This window comes from Fulmarus glacialis, unplaced genomic scaffold (genome assembly GCF_000690835.1).
Source record: "Fulmarus glacialis isolate BGI_N327 unplaced genomic scaffold, ASM69083v1 scaffold25193, whole genome shotgun sequence".
Taxonomy (NCBI): domain Eukaryota; kingdom Metazoa; phylum Chordata; class Aves; order Procellariiformes; family Procellariidae; genus Fulmarus; species Fulmarus glacialis.
Genome location: NW_009202689.1, coordinates 1 through 652, shown reverse-complemented (window position 1 = coordinate 652; position 652 = coordinate 1). Strand labels below are relative to the sequence as shown.

The 652-nt window shown below is 61.0% G+C and overlaps 1 protein-coding gene across 1 annotated transcript in view; it reads right to left on the bottom strand.

The window, feature by feature from the left end:
- Positions 1–551, bottom strand: part of NCDN (neurochondrin) — a gene marked incomplete at its 3' end in the record, with an annotated part of 3,381 nt that extends 2,830 nt beyond the window's left edge. Inside the window, 2 exon segments of the mRNA XM_009574386.1 lie at positions 3–119; positions 450–551. Of these exon segments, the coding sequence (XP_009572681.1) occupies positions 3–119; positions 450–551 (219 nt within the window).
- Positions 552–652: the final 101 nt, after the last annotated feature.

Below are 652 nucleotides of genomic sequence, written 5' to 3'. Positions count from 1 at the left end.
CGCCCTGCCGGTGGCTGCCTGGAGGTAAGCAGGCGATTCGGAAACGTGAATCCAATCGCATCAAAGATCTGGCGACGGGTCTTAGCATCTACTTCTCCAGCTCTGACCGCTTTGGTCACCTGTAAGGCAAACCAGGGGTGAGTGCACAGCATAGCAAGAGGCTTTGCTAAATTTACAGGATTGAACAGGCAAAGAAGGAGCCTAAAGAACTTTCATTAGTACCCACAGAGCTGGGCCCTTGGTCTAAGTGCTAACCCAGAGTGCTTCAAGAGTGCGGCAACGCTGACAAACCCTCAGCACACCCAAGCCAAGGCCAGGCTCCCTCCACTTTGCTGAGGGGAACACCACGGCGTTGAAGCACCTCGCCCCGAAGCACTCTCGTTTCCAGCGGCGGGTTTCGCCTTCCCCCTGCCCGTTCCTGAGGCGACGGCGCCCGCGCGGGCCCTTACCAGGAGCAGGGCTGCGAACTGCTCGCTGTCGTTCCTCGCGTCTCTGAGCACACCGAGGCATCTCTTCAGCGTCGAGTTTCCGTCTCCGGAGCCCGAGGCCATGGCCAGGCAGGTCGGTTTACGGACAGGGAGGGAAACCGGCGCCGCCGGCACCCGGGGTCTCTGAGCCCGTTCCCTCACGCGTGTTCCGCCCTGCCACCTGC